Source organism: Sitophilus oryzae, unplaced genomic scaffold (assembly GCF_002938485.1).
Source record: "Sitophilus oryzae breed Bouriz unplaced genomic scaffold, Soryzae_2.0 scaffold_1387_pilon_pilon, whole genome shotgun sequence".
Classification (NCBI taxonomy): domain Eukaryota; kingdom Metazoa; phylum Arthropoda; class Insecta; order Coleoptera; family Curculionidae; genus Sitophilus; species Sitophilus oryzae.
Window position 1 is genome coordinate 247,414 of NW_022146045.1, and position 24,280 is coordinate 271,693.

Below are 24,280 nucleotides of genomic sequence, written 5' to 3' on the forward strand. Positions count from 1 at the left end.
AATAAACATAATTGTCCAGTTTTCATTAATACCATCATGGGAGAATATTATTTTTAAATTTATTAAAGATATTTTCAATAAAAATTCTCTTGATTTATAACTCGTACCCACTTTTCTTGCTCTTCCCGACACTTTAGGGCTGCCTAGTATAATAACTATCCTTAGTAACCATCCTTTCCAACAGGAACACAACAAAGATGAGGCATAGCACCAATAACACACTCCACTTAAGCTTTATTGATGAATTGTTAGAGTCTTAAAAAACACACACAAAAATCACGATAAGTAAAAAATGTATGGGCACTTTTAGGTTAAATCACTTGCACAACAATTTTTAAAATTTCTATTTTTTGTGCGAAACCGAGAGTGACCATATATCTGGTAGTAGTTTATGTCACTTCAACACCAAAATAATTAGTTTTTTGCACTACAATAATAAATAATACCAAAAATCAAAGAGTTAAAACCAAAAATCAACCGACAAAATATGAAACGGAATCTAACCCAATATCTAAGTATGTACAGCTGATGAAGTAAACAAGAGTCCGCCCGTAGGCTGATCTTTTAATAGAAGGCATTGGCACGACTTACCAACTTAACCCAATACTCTAGAGTTAATTTATATTCTTTTCTTGTTATTATTACGGAAACTTAGCAATATTTCACTATATTTCTGTTAATCAAGGCTTAATTAGTCTAATATACCTGTATAGTAGGTAAGTTTAATCTATTTTCATAAAGAAATACCAAGAAAAACTTCCATATTTTAATTTTGTTTGGAACTAACAGGAAAAAATGCAGTTAAAAGTTCATTGCCAACACACATTTCTTTATATTGTTGCATCATACCATATGCTTAAATTCAAACTTGAGTTTGTAGATTTCAGTCAATACATTTTGCAATATTTAATTTCTTTGTATTTTAGAGTAAATATTAAAAATGGCTCAAAGTCTGACTGCAAAAGAAGTTCGTAATGCATACATAGATTTTTTTAAAGAGAGAGGTCATGAATATGTCCATTCCTCTTCTACCATACCATTAGACGATCCTACCTTACTTTTTGCTAATGCTGGTATGAATCAATTTAAACCCATATTTCTGGGAACTGCAAACCCAAATAGTGATCTTTTTAAGTTGATTAGAGCTGTTAACACCCAGAAGTGTATTAGAGCAGGAGGTAAAATTGTTACTATTGAAAAGTTTTTTGATGGTACCATTATGTTATTAATATTTTAGGGAAACATAATGATTTGGATGATGTGGGAAAAGATGTTTATCATCATACATTTTTTGAAATGATGGGAAACTGGTCATTTGGCGATTACTTCAAAAAAGAAATTTGTTCTTGGGCATGGGAATTTCTAACAAAAAAGCTGAACTTACCAGGTGACAGAATTTATGTGACATATTTTGGTGGAGATGAAAAATCTGGCCTGGAACCAGATAACGAATGTAAAGATGTAAGACCTTTACAAACAATTTTAAACAATTATTATTCTAACTTAGAAACAAATTAGATATGGTTGAAGTTAGGCGTACCTAAATCTCATGTTATACCTGGATCTATGAAAGACAATTTTTGGGAAATGGGTGAAACTGGTCCATGCGGTCCTTGCTCTGAATTGCATTTTGATAGAATTGGAGGTAGAGATGTTCCACATTTAGTTAACCAGGTTGGCATTTAAAAATAGCTTAATATACCTATTTTTATTTCAATATTTTCAGGATGACCCTGATGTTTTAGAAATTTGGAACCTTGTATTTATCCAATTTAACAGGGAGGCTGATGGCTCTTTAAAATCATTACCTAAAAAGCATATTGATTGTGGTCTTGGTTTGGAAAGATTAGTTTCAGTCATACAAAATAAAAGGTGACAATTCTATAAGACTTACATGATTACATATATATAAACAATAATTTTATTTGTAGATCTAATTATGATACTGATCTTTTTGTGCCATTGTTTGAAGCTATTCAGAAAGGGACTGAGGCACCTCCTTATCAAGGTACATTTTTATTACTATTACTTATTGGGTTGTATATTTCTATTTCTATTTAACTGTTTCTTCTTCTTGTAGGAAGAGTAGGTGATGATGATCTTGGTGGAATTGACATGGCTTACAGGGTATTGGCAGATCATGCAAGAACTTTAACTATAGCATTATCTGATGGAGGAAACCCTGATAATACTGGAAGAGGGTAAATAAAAATGTATACAGAATAAGATGATTTATGACTATATATTCTTTACAGTTATGTATTGAGACGTATATTAAGGCGAGCTGTCAGATATGCTACTGAGAAACTTAATGCCAAACCTGGATTTTTTGCAACTCTAGTTAATACTGTTGTTGAAATACTAGGGGATACATTTCCTGAAGTTAAAAAGGATCCTCAATATATTATTGATACAATTAATGAAGAAGAAACACAATTTTTAAAAACCCTAAGTAGGGGAAGAAATTTATTGAACAGGTTGTTGTTTTTTTTTATTATTTTTATTTCTTAAAATTATGCTATGAACCAACAGGACCATCACTAAACTTGGGGAGTCAAAGGAATTGCCTGGTGATGTAGCATGGAGATTATATGATACTTATGGATTTCCTGTAGATTTAACATCCCTTATGGCAGAAGAGAAGGGTTTGAAAGTCAATATGGATGCATATGAAGAATCTAAAAAATTAGCACAAATTGCCTCTCAGGTCAGTATTTTTATATATTATTGACTACTTTTTAAAATATTCCTTAATGCATTATTTAGGGTAAAGGAGCTGGTATTGCTGATACAATTAATTTAGATGTTCATGCTATAACAGAATTACAAAGTGCTGGTGTTCCACCGACTGATGATTCTTCTAAATATAATTATGAAGCTGGTGATAAAACAGATGATGTGTATAAGTTTGAAGTCTGTGAAGCTACTGTAATAGGATTGAGGTAAGTAAATGGAAAATTTCATAATTTTAAACTACACCATTTAAAAACAACTTTAACTCTATAAAAATAAATTACAACCTTAAGGCCAGCTGGCAGTAAGCACCATTAAAAAATAAATAAGAGTATGAGCCAAGTATATTGTTGACCATCAGTGTCATTAAAAATATAGTTCAAAATATGATAAATAAGTTTGATGTTATATAGGTATAATAAAACATTTGTGGATGAAGTTACAACTGGGCAAGAATGTGGAGTTCTTTTAAATAGAACTAATTTCTATGCAGAACAAGGTGGACAAATATACGACACTGGTTACTTAGTAAAAGTGGGCGATGACAGTGTGGAATTCTCAGTTAAGAATGTCCAAGTAAGAGGAGGCTATGTCATTCATATTGGAAATATTGAAGGTACTCTGAGAAAAGGCGACAAAGTTAGTTTGCATATTGATGAGGAAAGAAGAAGGCTGGTAATGAGTAACCACACCGGCACCCATATTTTGAATTATGCTTTAAGAAAAGTTCTTGGAACAGAAGCTGATCAGAGAGGTTCCTTAGTAGCACCAGATAGATTAAGGTAGTTTTATGTAAAATTTTTGAAGAAAATAAAAACAAAATATTTATTATTCTAGGTTTGACTTCACTAACAAAGGCGCTCTCACAGTGGAGCAGGTTAAAAATACAGAACTAAACTCAAAAGAACTGATATCTAAAAATGACAAAGTCTATGCTAAAGAAGCTGACTTGGCTACAGCAAAAACTATTAAAGGATTACGTGCCGTATTTGAAGAAACTTATCCTGATCCTGTTAGAATAGTTTCTGTGGGTAAGTGATATGGATATGATTTATGTATATTTAAACTAACAGACCCGACCATGCGTTGCTGTGGCTAAGGTCAGTGATGGGCAAGTACCCGGTATATTGAAATTTGGATAAATACCCAAGTTTTCGCACCCGGTATATACCCAAAGGGTCTATAGATGGTATTTTTAATTTGGGTAGAAACTTATTACCCAATATATACCCAATCATACCCACGTTTTTAATTTAAGGTATGCTAACAATTTTAAAAAACCATTTGTTGTGAAATTAAAATTATTGAATTGCTAATATCGCTATTAAAAAATATGGGTTGATGGTAGAAGGGTGAAAATTTAGGGTTGTATGTGTTTTTTAATACCAAATCATAAAAAAATAAAAACTTTGTCCAAAAAACAATTGGGGTGGACCACCCTTATCAGTTAGGGGTATAAAAAAAAGATAACCTCAGACCTACTGAATATACATATAAAATATCATCAAAATCGGTTAAGCCGTTTCGGAGGAGTATGGTAACAAATAATTTAAAAAAAACAACCCCTGTTAAAAAATAGGGGTTGATGGTAAAAGGGTGAAAATTTAGGGTTGTATATGTTTTTAACGGCAAATCATAAAAAAATAAAAATAAAAAATTTTGTCTAAAAAAATTGGGGTGGTCCACTCTTATCACTTTATCACGCAATGTTTCTGATAAGATATTTCAAGACACTTTGTCTTATTCTTTTCGTTTACAATTTCGTTTTTTATTAAAAAATCATGACTTAGAAATAATTTTTTTGTCTTTATTTTTTACTTTTATATTTATATTTTTCTTATTAGGCATTCCAGTTGAGACATTAGAAAATGATCCATTTAGTCCAGCTGGAGATGGTACATCTATTGAATTTTGTGGTGGGACTCATGTAAAATATGCCGGTAAATATGATTTTTTATTAAACTTAACTTTGTAACCTATAGCGTTTAAACTAACGTCAATTTTTAGGACATATTGGTGACTTTGTAATCAGCAGTGAAGAAGCAATCGCCAAAGGTATTAGAAGGATTGTTGCTTTAACTGGTCCAGAAGCTACAAAAGCTCTTAAAAGGAACGAAGTTCTCGAAAATAGATTAAATGAATTAAAATCAGACATAGATGAAGATAAAGATGGCTCTAAATCAAAAGAAAATGTTAAAAAGATTATAGAGTTATCAGATGAAGTTTCGCAAGCTGTTATACCTTACTGGAAAAAAGAGGAAATCAGAAATTCTTTGAAGTCTTTAAAAAAGACGCTCGATGACAAAGATCGTGCTGCTAAAGCAGCAGTGGCTAATAAGGTTGTGGATGAGATTAAGGAATTTGTCAAGACAAATTCTAATTTGCCCATACTTGTTAAAGAATTGAAAGCTTTCAACAATACTAAAGCATTAGATAGTGCTTTAAAACAGGTATTTATCTCTTTACATTTTTCTAGATTTTAATGGGTGCTGCTAATGATAATTGATTTTTTTATTTGAAAAATAGAAGAATGAAATTCGTATAAAGATGAGAGATTACAAACTGTACCAAAAACTTTTCAACAAATGGAAAAAATATTGAGTTATTGAAAAGATTATGCAGAATTATTTAAGCAAGCCCAATAAAAAACTGGTTTTGAAATGCAATATCTGTTGTGATGGGAAACAACAAAAATCATCTTTACTCTTTATGCTAAAAATAAGGCTAGTTAAATGATAGTAGTGAAAAATATTAAAGAAAAAAATTGCTTGGAATTTGATTTTACAATATATGTTTCGTAAATATAGATATAGGCCTTCAAAAAATATAATTTTTTTGACTAGAAAAATAAAAAAAATCATCAGTGGTATAGGACAAATCAACTCAAATATAAAAATTCACCGTAATAAACTGTAAAAAACTAAAAATATTTTATTTCAAACTATTAAATTTGTTCCAATAGCCTATAGAAAACAAGAATTTATCTAACATTTAAAATAACTATACTTTATTACTTCTATGAGTTACAGGTAAAACAACTTTGGTATCTTCAAAATTGAGATTTTTATTTTATGATTACTTATACGAGACAGTAAAAAAGCAAATATTAGAGATCAACGGCACAGACTACAAACACGTAAAGGTTTACGTACGCACGCGATTTTCTTATATTTTTACATGTATAAGATGCTTTACGTCTACGTATACGTATCAGCAGCGGCCGACTCGGCCGTAGGCCGTTGTTCTCTATTGTATTAGAAATTAATCCTTTGTTTTATGTCATTTTAGCGAGAAAAATATAATTTTTCTAAAATCTTGGGAAAAATATTCAAAAAATTGGCATTTATAAAAATTCCTCGTATTTGTATAAATCTTAAATTATTTTAAAATAAATTTCTTAACTATTTTTCCATGACAGTTGTAGCATACATGTCATGATATTTTTTTTTTGTTATGGGATATGCTAAAAAAATTCCGCATAAACTTTTTTATAACTCTTGCACAATGAATGCACTATATGTATTTTTTCATTTTTCAAATAACGGTTATAACTAGGGTCCACCTGTCACTCTCATTAAATGCTAAAAATATGTGTATGCTATATGTTCTCAAACTTTTTTGCAAAAGGCGCTGTTATTTTGTGGGTTAGGCGTTAGTTTGCGGTGTTGGTTGTGTTGTTTGTTTGTAAAATATCTTAACTAGTTTGAAAACTAGTCAAGTATCCATTTTAGCCCTATCATATACAGGGTGGTCCGAACTGTATTCTGGAAACTTCGGCAGCATATTCTGCAGATTAAAATAAGTAAAAAAGTTTGTATAAATGTATGTCCTAAAATGCTTAGTTTCAGAGATACAGGATGTAGAAGTTTCATTTTTATTTCGATTTTTTCCAAATAATTTCTGAAGTAACGTCAATATTTGGATGAGAATTTGTGTCTGGGAGTTTTTTGACATGAGAAATTTGATTTTCATGTCAATATGACTCCTACTTGTAGAGGACGCCACCTACATATGTTTTAACTGGTTTGATTTGGTTTGGTTTGGAGTAATAACGTTTCGTCCATACTGAATAAATCTACTGAGTAAAAAAAAATATACATTTACAACTTTTTTTACATAAAAAAGGTCTCTTGGTAAAAATCGCTACGAGTAATGGTTCTCGAGATATTTGGAATTGAAATTATCAATACCTGTCATCATTGACATAAATAAAGTTTATGTTGAGTAAATATAGACTGAAATCATAAATTTGAAATCTTTTTGTGCCAAAAGTTCAACAGAAACTGTTTAATCATCATTTTTTCACAGAAAAATTTATGATTATTTTAAAAAAAATAAAAATGTATTAATTCAGTCCAATAACTATACACAATGTGCTTATTTTTTGTCAATAATTACATGACATGTAATTAAATACATTGTATTGACCATTTCCATTCTAAATATCTTAAGAACGGTTGCTCGTAGCTATTTTTACCAAGAGACATTTTTTAGGTAAGAAGTTATGGAAATGTATATTTTTTAGTTAATAGTTTTATACAGGTACGGACGAAGTTATTACTCTTCAAAACAGTCAAAACGCATGTATGTGGCGCCTCCTACAAATAGGAGTCATTTTGACATCAAAATCAAATTTCTCATGTCACAAAACTCCCAGACACCAATTTTCGTCCAAATATTGACGTTACTTCAGAAATTATTTAGAAAAAATCGAAATAAAAATGAAACTACATCCTGTATCTCCGAAATTAAGTATTTTTGGAGATACATTTATACGAACTTTTTTACTTATTTTTATCTGCAGAATATGCTACCGAAGTTTCCGGAATAAAGTTCGGACCACCCCTGTATACTAAAAATAATATGTTTTGTAGGTTCGCAGTTTAAGTCCTTCAACTGCAGCTTTGTTTGTAACCGTTGATGCAGATTCAAATAAAATATTCTGTTTATCATCAGTTCCAAAAGAATCTATAGAAAAGGGACTAAAAGCAAACGAATGGGTCCAGGCTGTAGCTCAGAAAATCGGTGGAAAAGGTGGTGGCAAACCAGATTCCGCTCAAGCTAGTGGTGCTAATTCGGTTGATATTAATGATATTTTGAGTTTAGCAAAGAAGTTTGCTGAAACAAAATTGGCTTAATAATGTTAACTGTTGCATTTATTTATGATACATTACTCCATTAACTTATACTTTTGAATATCACTACGTAATTATACTGTTTTTATACATATATTCTATATGCTTTTAATAGAATAATGAAATATATGTTTGTATTATATGTGTCCCTTTATTTAAAAAAGAAACGGTTTATGCTCTTTTGGTCATCCTAAATCCATGGTCTGAGTTTTAACATACGATATGTGCCATAAAGTGATGATGTTCAAACCTAGTTTGATTTGGATAGATATAATTTTTAGTAGTCTGAGTACTTGAGTAGTTTCAACTGGTATCAACTTTCACTGTTTATTTTAATCTAGTGTTAGGGGGATAAAGTCTAGCCAGCGCAAGAAGAGAATTTACGGTAGTATATTCTCCTGTAATATATCCTCCTATTGGTTAGACTATAGATTTTTAGATACTTACTATTGTGATGTTAAAATTATACAAAAAAATTACATTAAAATTTCCTGGAATTATTAACATCCAAAATATTATAAAAAACCTTCATATATCAACAACCTTAAGTAAATGAGCGAGTGTGTTCGTTTACTTAACTTTAAGGTCAGGTTATTACTGTTTTTAGTTTTTATGCACCAACTATCATTATAACAACAAAGATATATACATTTCTTTGAGATACTTCTTTATTTAACAAATAAAAAAACAAAGATCCTCATTTAACATTTAAATTACCGTTTCAACAATTTTATTGTTTCAAATAATTTAATAATATTCTAACTAAAGCCTTCAATGTAAAGTCAGCTTGAACAACTTTAGTACAACTACAAAAATGACACTTTGCTGTACTGAGAGTTGATTGGTCTTTTATTTGAAATAGTCCATCTTTTTAATCATATATTTTTTGTTTTTACATCTAATTCAACTATACATTTCATTTATTTTTTCATGACATTAGGTGACATTAGTTCTATGAGCTGGAAGAAACAAAAACTCATATAGAATGCAAAATAAATGGAGAAGATTGTAGTACTTACCTGTTTTAGGTAATCTTAACGCTTCAGTGTCACTAACAGTAACTTCATGAGGCTGTTCGTGGTAATTGTAAATGATGTGTAACATTTTTTCTTCCCCTAGGGCTGGATCAAAAAATCCTGGTAATTCACTCTGTAAATAATCAGTGATTTATTATAATTCACGTTTTTTAATTCATCTGGCAAACGTACTTTTGAATTTTCGTGGATTATTAATTTGCTGTCTTTTACAAGACACTGGATAGGAACGGTCACATCTAGGACATCACTGGATACTTCTGAATCTCCAGATTCTGAAATATATGAGTATTTTAAATTAAAGTTACAAATCACAATTAATTATCAACGCACCTCTCATAATTTTTCCATAAATAGCTTTAATTATGACTAAACCTTTTCTTTTTTCCTCTTCATCTCTTATTCTAGTGTAGGTTGCTTGCATTAATTCTTGTGCTGCTAAAGCTTCTTTTCTATTTAAACAGAACAACAGTGAATATTACCTACTTGGTAAACAAATACACCAACTAATAGTTTGGTAGGTAAGAAAAATAAATGTTGAACATCACAACAAATATAGACAGATGGAAACATAACATTATACTTCATTTAAAAAAAAAAGAATATATTCTGATCCATTTTACATCCCTACTGCGGTAAAATATAAATTTTAGATCTAAAGATTTTAATCATGTAAAATCTGTCCAGTGAGAGAATATATATGATTTTAACCAACATATGACAAGCAATGACAATGAAACTGTACAACAGCAAATAATGAATGTACAACGTGAACTAAAATGACAGAAAACTGTCACTGTCAAGTAACCACTTTAGAATAATATTTAGTGCTGTTCTATATAAAATAACTTAAAAAATACAATAAAGCAATAGAATTTAAATGACAATTATTACCTTTTTTCTAACAGTTTGCTAAAATTATTCTGCTTTTGTTTTTCTAGTTTCTTCGACTTCTCTTCTTTTAGGAAAGGTTCCACAAAGCCCTTTTTAACTACTACATATACTATAATAGGCACGACGGTTGCATAGAATATTGGTGATGGCATTATTTCTTCGCAAAGATGAATAGGGAAAGAATAAACCTGGTTTGCTCTTGTTAATCTTCAAAAACAAATTATATTACAAATACAATAAATATCTAAGAAAGTTACGCGTTTGTCATCAATATTGAACCATATTTCATTAATTACAAATTAAAATATCTTTTAGCCTTGTCTTATGTTAAAAAAAAAAGAATTTAGATTGCAAATAAGTAACTAAGTAACTGAATGAAACTGACATTACAGTCACAGTTGAAATTTAATTTCTATCGCCGCAATTTTATACAGTGCTAGTCAGTACATGCTATTGCTTCTACCAATCATGTCTACTATATTTTTATAGATATGGCAAATAATATTCATTAAATATTAATGATGTAAGTAAAAAAATGGCTTTTGTATTATTATTTATTGGTACTTTATGATCCGAAAAAAAATAAAACAAGATAAGGTATCTTAGGAAAGTCAATGACTGATGACTATACACCATTTTTCTTGTTTTGATCAAACATTACTTTAAAAAAATGCAGTTAATTACCTTATTTTTAATTTGACACCTGCAGGTACACCACAAACAACAGAAAATGCTAAATTGCTATGCTTAGAAACTTTCTTTTCTAGACCATATTCCACAACTCCACCAAAGGTACCCATTCTAAAATATCACAGAATAAGCTATGTACTTATCTAGATTAATTAATAAATACTATAAACTCTTACTTCACAGCTAATTTTACTTTTAACTCTTGGGTAATCATTTTTCTGGTGTACTGTAACTGTACAAAGGAATGCGGAAGACCAACTTGTATTAAAAAGTTATACCTATTATTTTCTAAAAGTTTCAGATAAATATAATAAATATAATAAATATAACAGGAAAAAATTCTAAAAATTTACCTGTATCTCTGACAATTTGTGTGGCAAATAAAGATCTTACACCTCCATGATATGAAATATAACCTACTGAATGTTTATCAATTTGCATAGCTAATGCTGAAGAAAAGAGAACTCAATCAGTTAGCAGTGTTCAATATTAAGGTACAATTTCTTTACTTGACATAATTCCAGGTCGAATTCCTTCTGGAGTAAATTGTAAAATGGTACCCCCATTCCAGAAAAACCTCTTTGATAATGTTCTAAATGCTTTTAAAGATAAAGCTGGACCACTACCTGCAGTTGCTTCCACCTCAGCCCAACTTCTGTTGGAAAATAAATGTCTCCAACTCCAATTTACTCCGCCCCCACCAGTTCCATTTTGCGTATGTAATTGCCCTGACAAAGTACACGTATCCTTTTGAGTTAATGGAAAATCTACACTTTGTGAAAACTGCATCGAAGATACTTCAACATTGGCAAAACTTGATAATATTCCCCTAAAATATCTTTCATTTCAGTTTCAACAAAAATAAATGACTCAAATTTCATACGGTTCATACTCCTCTTCCAATAAGATCTCATCATATGGATTAAACAAATCCGTTGCATTTATAGCTATTGTAATATTTCCAGATGGATTAGTAGCTTGTTTTTTTCGCCTTTCAGCTCTTTCTTCAGCCAATTGTTCATATTCAGCACGTATTTCAGCTGGAGTTTTAGTTCTCTGCACAATTTCCCAACCTTCAGTTTCTAAACCTTTAGTGCCTAACGAATCATATATTGCACGTTGGTGCGGATCCGATAAAACTGTAAGCCAAAGAATTAATTTAACATAATTTCCATAAAGCAATATCTAAACCTTCATAAGCTCGCTTAGTCTTGTTAAACATTACTTCAGCTTTAGATTTTAATGTGGGATCTAAATGCTTATCGGGATGATATATGCGACTCAGTCGTCTATATGCATTATTAATTTCCTCTTTGCTGGCCTAAAAGAATATACAGTTTTGCACAATTTTTATATGGTTTACACAATTTTTGAGGTTAAGTGACTTTGAATTCAGAAAACTTGGATGTGTAAATATTTACTAAACTATCATGATAATCAGTATATCGGTATTAAGCCTTACTTCCTTTGGTATATTTAAAAAACTATAAAAGTCCTCTTCAGAGACAGTTTCTTCATCAGAATCTGCATCCATGTTTATAAACCAATATCTCTATTTAAAAGACCAGTAATAGCGTCCCTTCACCTAAAATTAATAAACAAATAGTAAGTATACCAGACTATTTTAAAATCTCACCCTAAAAGTAAATCTCACCTAATGTTAATCAAAATTTTTCTTTGACAAAAATTTGGTTACTTAAAAATTTCATGACAGAAATTGTGTTATGCAACTAAACATACACACATATCTTCTTTTCTAATAATAGTCGTCCAACTGTACAGCGTATACCTCCACCGTACAATAAGCAAATCATCATATTCGGCCGTATAGTCCTGGCAGCTGAGGCCGCAAAACTAATCAAAAAAGAAAAAAGAAAGAAATGATCATATATAAAAAAAATACTTATAATTAATTTGCCGTAAAGTTGTCAATTATGATTTTTGATCTATGGAAGATGCCAAGAAATGTAAGATTCTAACCTAAGATAATTGTTTATTTTTTAAATCAAAAATGTTAAATAAATTTATAAAAATAATAAGCTTCGCTAAAGAACTTCGATATTTTTCGAAGAGAGTGGCTCTGCCTGTACCAAGTAAAAAGCCGAAAGCCCAAGGAATTTCGGTACGTAGTGTATTAAGAACATTGAAATGTTATGTATGTTTAGATTCATAGTTTTTTAGATGTTAAGCAACTTCGAACTGTAGGAGGCAAAGGAGGTGATGGCTGTATATCGTTTTTAAGTTTATGGAGTAATGAATTTGCAGGCCCAGATGGAGGCGATGGTGGTAATGGTGGACATGTTATTTTTCAAGCCAGCAACAATGTACGTGATTTGAATGCTATTCCTTCTATTGCAAAGGGTTCTGATGGAGAGAAAGGTCAGTTATATGAAATAGAAGTGAATTAATTTCTTACGACTTTTTTTTGCAGGTTTAAATACGGATTGTCATGGAAAAAATGCAAGCCACTGTGTTTTACAGGTACCAGTTGGTACAATAATTAAAAATATAAAAGGCAAAGTAATTGGTGATCTGCATACCAATGGACTGATGTTCATAGCTGCAAAAGGTGGAGCAGGAGGAAAGGGAAATCATTTTTTTATGACTGATACAGAACAGGCACCCAAAATTTGTGAATATGGTGCTGACGGAGAAGACTTGGAATATATTGTTGAAGTAAGAAGTATGGCCCACGTTGGATTGGTAAGTACATTGATATATGGTTATATAAAAACCATGTCTCTATAGTTTTTATTTATACATAAACTTGTTAAACATATCATTGGTTTCAGATTGGCTTTCCTAATGCGGGTAAAAGTACAATTTTAAGAGCAATTTCTAGAGCAAGGCCTAAGGTAGCACCATATCCATTTACAACATTAAGACCACACCTAGGTATTGTAGAATATGATGATTATGAACAGATAGCAGTAGCTGATTTACCTGGTTTAATACCAGATTCACATAAAAATAAGGGTTTGGGTATACAATTTTTGAAACATACTGAACGCTGTACAGTCCTGCTTTTTGTTCTTGATGCATCTTTAGATGAGCCATGGAAATATTTTGAAATATTACAGTCAGAGTTGGATCAATTTAATGAGAATTTCAGACAAAAGCCGCAAATAATTGTAGCTAATAAAATAGATATTCCAGAGGCAAAAAAGAATTTAGAAATTATCCAAAAACTGTCATCACTACCTGTAATACCTATTAGTGCTAAAACTGGAGAAAATATAGATGCATTACTAAGGGAAATAAAAATAATTTATGATGCTAATAAACAGGAAGAGGATAATAATTCTTAGGTTTATTTACAATATTAACAAAATAAAGTCTCTTTTATTACATATTAGTTTTCTTTGTGTTAAAGTTTAGTAGTCACACATTTACTGTATAGACTTTTTTCCCATGTACATTTCTTTTAAAAACGCTATTCCAGGGTATCTTGAATGCATAACTTCAGATGATGTCCAGCTCTGATCAGCTTCTAAAAACCAACTTCCCAAAAACAAATGCGGAGGATTACCATTCCACTCCTAAATATAAGAAACAATTTTTTGCTCTAATTTCTATTAGTTATAACTTATTACTTACTGCTGGTGATAACATACTAAAGTACTTTTGACCAGTAGGTCTCTCATACAAGTGATACATATTGCCTGGTTTTTTCACAAAATTACATGCAGCAGTATGTAATTCGCTATCCTGCTTAGCTTTATGAATAACATCGCATAAACTGTTCTGTAAATATTTCATCTAAAAAATAATATTTAAAAAAGTGTTTAAGTCAAGTTTTAAAAATACGGTACTTGCTGACCAATCATATCAATTCGGTTTCGAACATTGGCTTGTGTAAACTCAATTGCCTGAAAGAATGAAAATGAAATAGGTGACAAAGAAATGTAATATTTTTACATTTTCAAAACACTGTTCTAGTTCAGAGAGGATACCTAGATTTTTCTTGCCAACATAATTGGCATTAACCAAGTTATAACCAGCTGGATTGGGATTTCTTTCAACCAAAGCTTAAAGTTGAATTAGATACTAGAAGTTTAAGTTTTTGCAGTTTTTTTATCTACTCACTTGCTTGTCCTTCGGTGTGTAATGACTTGAAAAATGTGGTATCATCTGCAGAAGTCCCTGGTTTATCAGAACAATCCATTAGTTCAACAGGTTCAGATAAAGTTTTTTCTTCACAAATTTTCTTATTAATATGTTGGGTATGTTCTAAAATAATATCATTTATTGCACACATTAATTTATACTATATTACAGACAGGTTCAGCTACCTATTATTATATCGTCTTCTGATGATATAGTGTTGTTAAAATTACGTTTCATTTTGTTTTTAAGTTGAAAAATTACAAATAGTTATGTGAAATAGGTATATGATTTGTTTACTCTAAATTTCGAAGAGAATAAACACTGGGAATTTGTTACGTAAACTGTAGATACTGTAGGGTTAGAAATATATTTACTTTATAATGTTTTTTCCTATTTTTATAAATTATATTACCACATATTACCCTTTTATACCAGTTTTTGGAATGTTTTTGGTCTGTCAAAAAGTTGGGTTAAGTTTAGAAACCGTAGTAGTTCTAATAAAATCTTTTAAACATTAGTGATGGTCAGATAAGAACATATTTGTTTATTAGAACTATTCAGGATTCAGGCAAAAATATTTTTTGGATATAAGATATAATAAGGATATAATATTATAATATACCATATGATCGAATAAAAACGGCGTCAGCGATGGCTATGAAATGACAAATCGATATAAATTTACATATAAAATGACAGCGATCTTCATTTCATAGCCATCGCTGACGCCGTTTTTATTCGATCCCATAAATTCGATCCTTTCGATCATACGATACAATTATCGTATCCAATAAAGTTACTTTGATTCCAAAAATATGTAGTAATTCTATGTCCACGAAATACTGGGATACCCTGTATATTTGCGATTATACAGGGTGTTTCAAAAAACATGTATCATCTCTCGTGGGAAGATTCCTCACGTAAAAATGAGATTTATTTTTCATATCAACGCTGTCTGATTCTGCTTTGTTTCGTAGATACAGGGTGTTAAAAAGTCTTAATAATTTTTCGATTTATCATAATTTTCTGCCAAGTACTTTTAGCGTTTCGAATGAAATTTTGAGGGTTAAAGTTACTATAAATGCGACATTTAAAGCTAAAAAAGTGTCGACATATTTAAAATTTAATAATTTTTATCCAATTTTTCACCTGCCAGACTTATCCATTCTCATAGATTAGCCAGACTATTTTTTTTTCTTAACTGATGCACAGCATCTCTATCACTATAATCGAACTATTTTTGTCGCTGGAAAAAAAAAGTAACGCATTTTCCGCCCCAACCCATCGGACCCCCCCCCCCCTACTGGGTGACAATTTGAAAACGAACAGTATTTAATATTGCCTCTACCGATGATAGTATGAAAATTTGGCGAAACATGTCAATTTACATATCAAGGGGGACACTTTTTGAGGCATTTGTTGTCGTGTTACTTTCAATCCCTTGACCCCCCAGGGCACCTACCCCTAAAATTTTAAATGGCAACCCCTATTTCTTTTACCATTTTTGTATTCCTTATAAAATTCTACATAACTAGGGTCACAAGGCAGGACCTCATATGAATTTTTTAATAAAATTTTATTATTTTTTTTTAAATTTTAGCACAAAAATAATTACAAATATTTTATTTGGTAATAGAGCATTGATATTTCGGCTTTATAAGATAATTATTCATCAAAAAAATAATAATTTAATGTAAACTTAGGTATATTTTTTGGATTTCCTCAAAAATCCTATCAAAAATGATACGAGGTACTGCACTGTGACCCTCGATAAACTAATGATAAAATAATGCAGTTTATGTAGAATTCTATAAGAAACACAAAATTGGTAAAAGAAATAGGGGTTGCTATTTAAAATTTTAGGGGTAGGTGCCCTGGGGGGTCAAGGGGTTGAAAGTATAACATGACAACAAATGCAAATGCCTCAAAAATTGTCCCCCTTGATATGTAAATTGACGTGTTTCGCCAAATTTTCATACTATCATCGGTAGAGGCAATATTAAATACTGTTCGTTTTCAAATCGTCACCCTGTATATATGAAATTTGCTTAGTAAGATAGGTACAGTTGTACAAATATAGGAAGAGACTTGGGGATAGCACAGGTCGCGTGTTATTTTATATTTCTCACGTCTCTAGCTATACTTGTTAAGTTGTACCGAATAATTCTATCGGTGTTTTCTAGCTGGGAAAATAAGTACCGAAGATCTTCACTGCCTCCTGGACTATAAATACATAATTTAGATCGATACTTTATTCGAAAAAGAATACGATGTAATACCTAGGTACAAATTTGGAAGTGAAGTAATGAGACATGGAAAGGTAAATAAAATAATATTTCTAAAACATCGATCTTGATAAATGCTTGCTGTGTACTGGCGGTGTGACAGGGCCGGTTTTTATATCGATTAAACGCAACAAAAATATTTTATAACCCTTTAGCACGCCACGTTAATTAATGTAACATTGTTTTTATCGCACCTATCGCGATTTTAATTACAGGATAGAGTGCCGCATAAGTATACGGTATTCTAAAAAAGCCGGCCTTTGTTTGTGTAAATAGGTCGGGCGGCCCGGCGCGGCGGTTTGAAAAATGTCCCTGTTGTTCCTTATCGCTCATATTTTCATAAAATTCCAGCTCTTTTCATTTTATAAGACGGTTTAATTATAGTCCAGTAACTTTTTATTTCCTCGTGATTAAATTTTGTTGGTATTTAATGTCATTTTATGGTCAATATGGACTTAAAAACTGATATGCGACATGATTTTTTTTATCGCAAATAGGTATAATTTATATCTACATTCTTTTTGTATATGCCTATAGGCTTGGTGAATTTCAACCGATGTCTAAAAATTCCGACAGCAGCGCACGGTACGGCAGAAACCAGAACTGTCCGGCTACTTTGAAATAATAATGCTTTGATCTGTGCTTTGATACAGTAATTAAACTTTTAGTTACGTAATCAAGGGCGCGATTTTTAAATTCATTGTTGCCAGCCATGGATATATTCGGCGCCGGGTTGACTAACTGGCATTTAAATTTCCCTGCTGTAAAAATTTTGAAGTTGCCACATATATTTATTTTTTCCATTGTCATTCGTTTAGACACTTTAGTTTTGTATTACGAGGTTTTAGTTTAAATAAACAGTGTTATGATATTTTAAGCTCAAAAATTAAGCTTAAGCTTAATAGCCGTAAAAACTCATCACAACTTTATTAGAATATTTTGAAGGAGAAAGCGGTATTAATGACCTTTTATGTCCCTTAAGTGCTGTTAAGAAGGTGAGTTTTGTTGATGTAAATAATAACTGTTTATATATTTATAATTAATTTATTTTTGTTTCCTAAAATATTTTGATTAAAAGAAAATATTATGTAAAGTGGGCAACGCTGTGCCGGTCAAGCTTAATCACGTGACTAAAAGTTTATTTGATGTGAACTATATGTCATAATATTTAAGTATTTTGGTTTTTACTATATTGTAGTTATTGAAACTATAAACTTCTCAGGTACGAAGTTTGTGTGATATAACGCTGTTTCGGGTAGTAGGTAAAGATGAATTGAAAGGGAACTCGAACTGGGCGCCGCGTTGCGTTGTAACAATTTCAGATGATAATAAAATTGGCGAAAAAATTTTAACACGAAAAGGTGGAATTAATTGCGTGGTTGTTGATGGATCCAATAACATTCAATACAACTCAGGAACAACATTTTATAGCTTCCTAGCTTTCTCACACCATTTTGATCAATATATGACTCACCGGCGCATTCACGAGGTACCTGATGGTAGATGCACTCTTTCTCTTGTTTTGTTTTTCTCGGAGTATTTGGGTCGAGAACTAAATACTCTGAACTAATGGGCACCTACCCTAGCATCCTACAGGCAGAAATCTACGCTATCGAAAGATGCGTACAACTTATCTTAGATAGGAACTATCGGAAACAAGAAATAGCCATCTTATCTGATAGTCAAGCAGCGTTAAAAGCGATCAACTCAGTATCAATCAATTCGAAATTGGTCAAAGAATGCATAGAGAAGCTGAATAAATTAGGCAAAGAAAACAAAGTCCTCCTACTCTGGATACCTGCTAACCAACGGATAGAAGGCAATGACAATGAAAAAGCAAATGATCTAGCTAGAAAAGGAGCGAACACTCCACTAACTGGACCAGAACCGTTCTGCTTTCCAAGTGGTAACCAACTCAAGCCGGAACTCAAGAACTTGGAAGACTCCAATCGCAACCTGGAATGGGAATCTTGCAACGGTCTAAGACACTCGAAGAAGTTTCTGAGTCCCCGGAATTCCCGGTTCCGAAAAACCAGCTCCGGTTCCGGAAACCCTAGTCTATACGTCTTATTAGATGTTGGCAATGAATAAAAATGTAAACACTCACCTGTGTTCTGGCTAATTACGGTCCTGTCCAATCCAAACACCATCGCGTAAATCCGCTCGGAGCGTCTCTGTGCACAGGTGTGAGGTGCGAGCGAGAAGAAGACGAGCCTGGAAGACGGGTCTGTTTTCTTTTCCGTCGGCCCGCCGCGCCGCGCCGATCGGTCTCATCATGCTCAATTACAGGGCCGCTCTTATCAAAAGATTAAATTTAGAACAATGCATTTTTATTGCCCGTAAATAATATTCTGCTTGCGAGCGGTCAGATAACGTCCGCCGCTGCGTCTCGGACGAACGGGCCAAAGAGAGAAAGAAGAAGCTTTGATGGTACCGATGGAGATCTTGACTTGACCAGCTTGTTTCAATGTACGTAGCGGACGACGCATTTGCATGTTTGCGTCGTTTAGCTAAGTGTTGTGTCGATATAAGATTTTGTAGCAGTACTTTACGGCTGTTTCTCGTCATGCATCATGCATTTTAATAATTCATGGATATACACGGTGACAATTTTATAATTATGTGGAATGTAGAACGTATGAGGTTAATCATCGCGACCTTACAGACTTCTTAATCTAAGTTACAGACCTATTGTGTTCCTCTTTCTTGAGTTATAACTCATCATACAGTCTCTACTACTACTACTACTACTGCCATTACTCGCTGACGAGTATTTGACACGCATCAGAAGATGATTACGCAAGGCGCTTTCTTTCATGAGCTTTTCAGTCTAAATAATAACACCTTTAGCAATCCTAGTATTGAAATGACCATGATATGGTACTTATAAAACGCAACAATGCTTGGGGCTGCACCGGCTGCACCCATTTTTTTACGGATGAATGCTTTGCTCTAGTATAGAAGCTCAGTAGTTTTAGGATTTAGATTAATTTACACTTGATAACTTTCAGTGATAAATCTGAGCGAAACGTGGTGTGGTTAAAAAATAAATAGGCAATTGAAGTTCGAAATTCTTTTGGTATAATTATCCAAGATCTATTTTAAATTTTTTAAAAACATAAAATTTTTCCATGAGAGTTATTATTTCTTTAGCAATGCTTGATTTTTCTCGGTCGTAAGTTCTAAGAAATTTCTTCGAGTGTTTTAGACAATTGGAGGATTCTTATTCCCTATTACAGATGGAGTTTTCCAGGTTCTGGAGCTCCACTTTAAGTTGGTTTTTACTTGGGAAGCAGAACGGTTCTGGTCCAATTGATGGGGGGAGTATTCGCTAGTGATGGTATAACTGGAGCGAAAAATCGCTTCATTCGCAGTCTAGATGTTGCACAAAAAAGCAAGACCTAGTTGGATACCTTTCTGAATCACCCCAATTCACAAAATATATTTATAAAAATATACGATTGAGAAAGAGGAAAACTGTTGTCTACCGTTTCTGGATGTTATGATCAATAGCACAGATAACATACAAATCAATAGAATTACTGGGTCCATTTTAGCATCTCTGTATATAGAAAACCGACACACACGGGACAGGATTTAAGTTCTCAGTTAAAACCATTCTGAAGCAACCAAGATTACCTAGAAAAGAGTAATAAAAACGTTATGCCACCGAGCAAAAACCCTTTGCAATGACTAAGTTTTCCTTAAATATGAGCTAAAGAATATAAAAATTAATTTGCTTCAGATGGTTATTCTGAGACAACCATCGAAAATACAATATCAAATTGTGAGACAGAGTTATTGGTTCGCTAACCTGAGAAAGGCGCTCTTTTTCTCCCTTGACGATTCCATATAAAAGGAACGTCAGAAAAATCAGACGTATAGCCAAACAGTACCACCTAAAATAATTAAAATAATAACACCTTTAGCAATCCTAGTATTGAAATGACCATGATATGGTACTTATAAAACGCAACAATGCTTGGGGCTGCACCCATTTTTTTACGGATGAATGCTTTGCTCTAGTATAAAAGCTCAGTAGTTTTAGGATTTAGATTAAATTACACTTGATAACGTTCAGTGATAAATCTGAGCGAAACGTGGTGTGGTTAAAAATAAATAGGCAATTGAAGTTCGAAATTCTTTTGGTATAATTATCCAAGATCTATTTTAAATTTTTTAAAAACATAAAATTTTTCCATGAGAATTATTATTTCTTTAGCAATGCTCGTTGATAGGTGGCCAACAAATCTCTAGAATGGTGGAGAAATTCACTTAGGCAGAGACAGGCGAAAAAGTTCATAGTAGAACATTCGCCAAAATTCACGACAGACCTGATAAGCAAAGACAAAAAGACATCCAATGCTGTAGTTGGTCTACTAACTGTATGTTGAATACTGAATAGACATCTAAAGTTAATGGGATTGACGGACGAAGCCATGTACAGTTTCTGTCAATCTGAAGAAGAAAGGACAGAACACATTTTTTGTCGGTGCGACAGTCTGGTAAATGTGCGATTCTCCGTAATAGGCAATTATAGAGGCCATTGATAGAGAGCTATATGGAGGATGGAGGGTTCAGCCTCCAAGTTGCTAGATTTTTTGAAAAGGATAGGACTGGGAGATGTAACCTAAGGATCAGAAGAAGACCACAACAGATTTGAAAAGGTCGCAGTGGACAAGGTCGCAATGCTCGTTACTTTCAGACGTTGGATAGACGATTTCTTTAAATTTTAGAAATAGTATCAGTTTGTTTCATAGATATCAAGGTTTAAATCTATCAAGGTTTAAGTAAATAGTAAAAAGAAATAAATATGAAGGAAACAAATGAGGGTATCTATTTAAAATTATAAATTTGTTGTCTCTTTTCAGTATTTTGAAAGCGACAGCAAAGTGAAAATATTATATCTACTATTTAAACTACAATTTGAATTGAATCTTCAATAAACTAGACATTGTTCTTTTATAGAAACTTCTAATGTTAGGTCAGCTAGGAGAATACAATATGTATTTTTTTATTAGAATTTACAATGGATAGGAAAATACTTCAGTTTTTTTTAATTGAGTTAATAAAATACTAGCACGTTCCCCTGCAAATCTGAGAGGGAAAAAAGAGGTTGTTTTAGCCCGACAATATATCCGATAGAAATATTGCTGGAATTACTTTAATTTATGAATCCATTTAGGTTGGAGTGTGGCAAACAATAAAAGTTAGCGGGCTCGAGTTTGAGGGGTGCGCAATGAGCCGTTCTGATTTGCTTTATCGACGGTTACTTCTGTTTCCACTTTAGTTCGTTGGGCTTTCCACGCACGAAACATATTGGTTACTGCATGTATATTATGAGCTAGCAGACCGAAATGTGCGAGATTTAAAGTTGGGTATGTAAAATCTTGTAAAATCAATATTGGAAGAGAAAAAATATAGAAAATTAAATTAATTAATTTCTAATCAAAGTCAGTAATAATTATATTATATTAGATGAGCAAAACTGCGAATTGAAACTGCGATTTAATATTGTCATCTCTCGTGAGGATATTCCTCACGTAAAAATAAGATTTCTTTTTCATATCAACACAGGTCCGATTCTGCTTGGTTTCGTAGCTACAGGGTGTTAAAGTCTTAATAATCTTTCGACTTATTGTAATTTTCTTCCAAATGCTTTTAGCGATTCGAATGAAATTTTGAGCGTAAAAGTTACTATAAGTGCTACATATTTTAAAGCTAAAAAAGTGTCGATAAATTCATCATGGACGTGCATATGGGTTATCACTGAAATATTTAAAAAAAAAACATGTGTGCCACTGACTTTTTTCTTGTACACAATTTTGTTATGTGTAGGCTGTTAAATGCCAGTAATCTCTTGATACTTTGTCGAATTCGGCCTCCTTGATGAGATAGACGCAATTTTATTAATCACAATTTTATTAATAAAATAAAAATAAAAATAAAATTAATAAATTATATATTTTACCTAATTTATTATTAAATATTATTACAATTAGTTATTATTTCTATTAGTCAACATACAGCAATTTCAAATAAAAAAAATAATGGTATTTAAGATAACGTCCCATTGCTGCCAAAAGTCACTAACTTACTTTTTATTACTTCCGAGAAAAATGCGCCTAAAGATGAATTGCATTGCATAAAGATTTTATAGTTAGTAACTATTCGGTATTAAAATAAAAAAAAATAGCCAGAAATCGTAGTTAATGACTTCTGCAATCGATTCTCCGCTTCAAATCATAGTTAGTGATTGAATTTGGTTGTTCGGAAAAATGTTAGTTAGTTACTTTTGGCAGCAATAGGACGATAATTTCAAAAAGTTTTAACATCCTGGAACTCTAAAACTATGCATTTCCATACTCCATACCCATATTTATAGGAACTTACTTTCATATTTTTTGATGAGAAATCAATGAGTACTTATTTAAATAAAATTTTTAATAAAATTGCGTTTATCTCATCAAGGAGGCCGAAATCGACAACTTTTAATAGGCATTAAACTGCTTACACTATTTCGCTAACAAGAGAAAATAAAGTCAGTGGCGTACGTGTTTTTTTTTAGAAAAATATTCCAGTGATAACCCATATGCACGTCCCTGGTAAATATGTCGACACTTTTATAGCTTTAAAATATGTTGCATTTATAGTAACTTTTACCCTCAAAATTTCATTCGAAACGCTAAAAGCATTTGGAAGAAAATTATAATAAATCGAAAGATTATTAAGAGTTTAACACCCTTTGTAGCTGCGAAACAAAGCAGAATCGGACTTATGTTGATATGAAAAATAAATCTTATTTTTACGTGAGGCATCTCCCCACGAGAGATGGCATATGTTTTTTGAAACACCTTGTATATATCTAATTTTTCGTAGACAAATTAAAAACACGAACAATTTTTTTATTGGCCACTTCGACGCCATTTTTTTTTCGGTTAAATAGTAGGTATATAACCTAGTTTATTATGTACATAACTAATTTAATATTAATCGAATGAATAAATTTATACATTAGACCTTACCACACATAGACACATATCGTTAAGTAGTTAAAAAAATAATCATAATTAGATAAATGCTATTAGTTTATTTAATTACAGTATATACATATGTACGTCACCATTTAAATAGACTTATTTATTAAGTGTGTAAATGATCTGGAATTTAAACTTTTAAATATAATTAAAACTAAAATTATATATGTTTACCAACACAATTATTTAATTTTGAATTCAGTTATATAAATATTAATATTTATTTATTTTTTTACTTAACTTATTGCTCAATTCAAATTTCTAATGATTATGTCTAAATTATCATCTGCATTAAAAAAATCTTTACAAAATAATATTAATTATCCTTGATTAAATACTACCTGTCTGGAATACTGTTATCAAAT

At 31.6% G+C, this 24,280-nt stretch overlaps 4 protein-coding genes across 9 annotated transcripts; 2 read left to right on the top strand and 2 right to left on the bottom strand.

Annotated features, from left to right (window-relative positions):
- Window positions 1-553: 553 nt before the first annotated feature.
- Window positions 554-8,010, top strand: LOC115875445 (alanine--tRNA ligase, cytoplasmic). Of its 3 annotated transcripts, none has more exons than XM_030890899.1 (15): window positions 554-716; window positions 927-1,178; window positions 1,238-1,461; window positions 1,519-1,674; window positions 1,727-1,872; window positions 1,932-2,008; window positions 2,081-2,201; window positions 2,256-2,477; window positions 2,533-2,707; window positions 2,767-2,942; window positions 3,147-3,515; window positions 3,571-3,764; window positions 4,578-4,673; window positions 4,741-5,183; window positions 7,608-7,871. In XM_030890899.1, exons 2-15 carry the CDS (start codon window positions 941-943, stop codon window positions 7,869-7,871), a joined length of 2,901 nt encoding a protein of 966 aa, XP_030746759.1. In that variant the 5' UTR covers window positions 554-716; window positions 927-940. The 3 variants fall into 3 exon arrangements, with proteins under 3 accessions (XP_030746759.1, XP_030746761.1, XP_030746760.1); XM_030890901.1 differs by lacking the exon at window positions 554-716 and adding an exon at window positions 799-872; XM_030890900.1 differs by lacking the exon at window positions 554-716 and having other exon boundaries at window positions 941-1,178; window positions 7,608-8,010.
- Window positions 8,011-8,564: 554 nt separating this feature from the next.
- Window positions 8,565-12,231, bottom strand: LOC115875446 (dnaJ homolog subfamily C member 11). Of its 2 annotated transcripts, none has more exons than XM_030890902.1 (13): window positions 12,141-12,231; window positions 11,949-12,071; window positions 11,678-11,807; window positions 11,370-11,625; window positions 10,996-11,315; window positions 10,840-10,935; window positions 10,663-10,774; window positions 10,481-10,597; window positions 9,797-10,003; window positions 9,236-9,354; window positions 9,077-9,177; window positions 8,888-9,017; window positions 8,565-8,827 (listed from the first exon to the last, which is right to left on the bottom strand). In XM_030890902.1, exons 2-13 carry the CDS (start codon window positions 12,018-12,020, stop codon window positions 8,805-8,807), a joined length of 1,683 nt encoding a protein of 560 aa, XP_030746762.1. In that variant the 5' UTR covers window positions 12,021-12,071; window positions 12,141-12,231; the 3' UTR covers window positions 8,565-8,804. The 2 variants fall into 2 exon arrangements, with proteins under 2 accessions (XP_030746762.1, XP_030746765.1); XM_030890905.1 differs by having other exon boundaries at window positions 12,123-12,214.
- A 193-nt stretch (window positions 12,232-12,424) lies between these two features.
- Window positions 12,425-13,836, top strand: LOC115875447 (mitochondrial ribosome-associated GTPase 2). Its single transcript, XM_030890906.1, has 4 exons — window positions 12,425-12,608; window positions 12,652-12,865; window positions 12,918-13,189; window positions 13,279-13,836. Exons 1-4 carry the CDS (start codon window positions 12,498-12,500, stop codon window positions 13,792-13,794), a joined length of 1,113 nt encoding a protein of 370 aa, XP_030746766.1. The 5' UTR covers window positions 12,425-12,497; the 3' UTR covers window positions 13,795-13,836.
- Window positions 13,782-15,078, bottom strand: LOC115875448 (uncharacterized protein C1orf50 homolog). 3 transcript variants are annotated; one of them, XM_030890908.1, is made up of 7 exons: window positions 15,006-15,073; window positions 14,779-14,943; window positions 14,573-14,716; window positions 14,405-14,514; window positions 14,299-14,355; window positions 14,084-14,245; window positions 13,782-14,025 (listed from the first exon to the last, which is right to left on the bottom strand). In XM_030890908.1, exons 2-7 carry the CDS (start codon window positions 14,828-14,830, stop codon window positions 13,876-13,878), a joined length of 675 nt encoding a protein of 224 aa, XP_030746768.1. In that variant the 5' UTR covers window positions 14,831-14,943; window positions 15,006-15,073; the 3' UTR covers window positions 13,782-13,875. The 3 variants fall into 3 exon arrangements, with proteins under 3 accessions (XP_030746768.1, XP_030746767.1, XP_030746769.1); XM_030890907.1 differs by having other exon boundaries at window positions 14,779-15,078; XM_030890909.1 differs by lacking the exon at window positions 14,779-14,943 and having other exon boundaries at window positions 14,968-15,074.
- Between the last annotated feature and the right edge of the window lie 9,202 nt (window positions 15,079-24,280).